We start from the raw sequence: 1,946 nt of genomic DNA on the forward strand, positions 1-1,946 counted from the left end.
TCCTTCCCAAATCCCAAGTGCCTGTTGGCAAACCTCTTCCCTAGCAATCTCCCTGCTGAAAGGTGTTTCTGCGAGTGAGGCTGGTGCCTGCACATCTCCCTGGATGATTTGCCTTTCCCAGCACAGTAGGAAAGGGGAGAAATGGTGGCACAGGAATGGATTCAACAGCTGATTTGCCTTTTTTTTTCTCCTCTCTGTGTGTTACAGGTTACAGCCAAGACTGCCTTTCTGTTTATCTTACCTCAGTATAACGTTAGCGTGCCTACAGCAGGTAAGAGATGCTTCTGCTCCGGACACCCCAAGGGGAGGGTTGGGTCCTGCTCTGCCCCAAGCCCTCGCTGCCAGCTGGCCTGGGCTCACCAGGTGATGCACACTGCTCGGGCCCTTCTCTGGTGGTAAAAGAGATTTTAAAAATAACTGGGGGAAAAGCAAAGTTTGAGTGGCTCAGAGCACGCTGATTGTGTCTGCTGGTCCTCATCCTGCCAGGGATGGAAAAAAAACGCTTTTCAGGGGGCTTTAAGGCTTCTTTTCCCATTTCTGCCATGGTCAGGCCACTCAGTGCGCTTTGCAGGGTGAGGATGCTCCTCCAAGCCTGGTCAGGAAAGACGAAATTCCCTGATGGTGTGCCTGGAGTAGCTCTGTGTCCTGCCGAGGAGCAGGGGGGATTTATCTCTTTGCTAAGTGGTGGGGGCTGCATGGGTATTTCCCGTCTCTGTTTATTTGGGATGGCACAGAGTGCGGGTGCAGAGATGCTCATGGTGCCCAGCATCCCTGCTCTGGGCAGGTTGCGGTCCCAGCACGTGGACGGTAATTCAAGGATGCTCTGAACTGGTGTGGGTCTGAGCGCAGTGGACCAGAGGATGTGCCCCAGCTCCCAGCCAGGAGGCAGCTGGAGGATCAGTCCCTGTATGAATTTTGGCTGCTAGTCGCCGCCTCCCAGACGAGAGCCCCTGCAGGGCTGGGAGCTATCTGGGCAGGGGTGTGGGGGCTGCAGGAGGTGGTTTGGGTAAAGCTCTGGGCTTGGGATGGGCCAAACGCCCGCGGCACAGCCTGGCTTGGTGGCAGACGACTGCAGTTAGAAGTGTTTGAGTCATTGTCCAAGGGAAGAGTGGGGTTCTTAGGATTAATGAAAGCAGGATGAGCATGTGGGAGATAAAAGGTCTGCCCTTAAAATCTTTGAATGTCATGGTTGAAGAAATCATCCAGCTTCCAGATTAAATTGTTGTCCGTGCTCCCCTATGGCACAGTCCAGACAAGTTCCTCTGCCTTTCTGTTTAGTGATTTATTCTTTCCTGCTACTAGAAATCTCAGAGGGGCACATAACCATCTCGCCAGGACCAAGTATTGGGGTGTCAGTATAGGGCATGAGCTGGCTGAGGCCATGGGGAGAGACCTTGGTGCAGTGAACTTGCTCAGAGGAAGGGTTATTGCTCACCGGAATTTTTCCAACACTGTTTCTCATGCCTTGCAACAAGGATTATTTTCCTTAGTCTTGCAATTCTTTTATTTTACAGTGGGGTTGTGGGCTCTGGGCTACAGGCAGTGTTTTTACCTCTGGGTTTGCAGAGCACTCAGACGAGGGGTTTGTAAGGACCAAGGGTTTTCACATCCTTACGCCAGGTGTTTTCATAAACCCTATTCATACCTTGTTAATGTACCTCAGATCTTAGAAATCTGGACTGAAGCTTTGTTCAAGGATAAACAGCGTTGGTGACAGACGAGTCGCTTCCCAGCATCAATATCAGGGAGTGTAGCAGTAGGACGAGGGGGAACGGTTTGAAGCTGAAAGAGGGGAGATGGAGATGAGATGTGAGGAAGAAATGTTTTCCTGTGCGGGGGGTGAGGCAGTGGCCCAGGGTGCCCAGAGAAGCTGTGGATGCCCCATCCCTGGAGGGGTTCAAGGCCAGGCTGGATGAGGCTTTGGGCAACCTGGGCTGGTGGGAGGT

The 1,946-nt window shown here is 52.5% G+C and overlaps 1 protein-coding gene across 1 annotated transcript in view; it reads left to right on the forward strand.

The window, feature by feature from the left end:
* Positions 1–207: 207 nt before the first annotated feature.
* TRAM2 (translocation associated membrane protein 2) overlaps positions 208–1,946 on the forward strand; it is a gene marked incomplete at its 5' end in the record, with an annotated part of 7,795 nt that continues 6,056 nt past the window's right edge. The window contains one exon of the mRNA XM_010086353.1: positions 208–271. Coding sequence (XP_010084655.1) covers positions 208–271 — 64 coding nt within the window. The remainder of the gene's footprint in view (positions 272–1,946) is intronic.

This window comes from Pterocles gutturalis, unplaced genomic scaffold (genome assembly GCF_000699245.1).
Source record: "Pterocles gutturalis isolate BGI_N339 unplaced genomic scaffold, ASM69924v1 scaffold341, whole genome shotgun sequence".
Classification (NCBI taxonomy): domain Eukaryota; kingdom Metazoa; phylum Chordata; class Aves; order Pterocliformes; family Pteroclidae; genus Pterocles; species Pterocles gutturalis.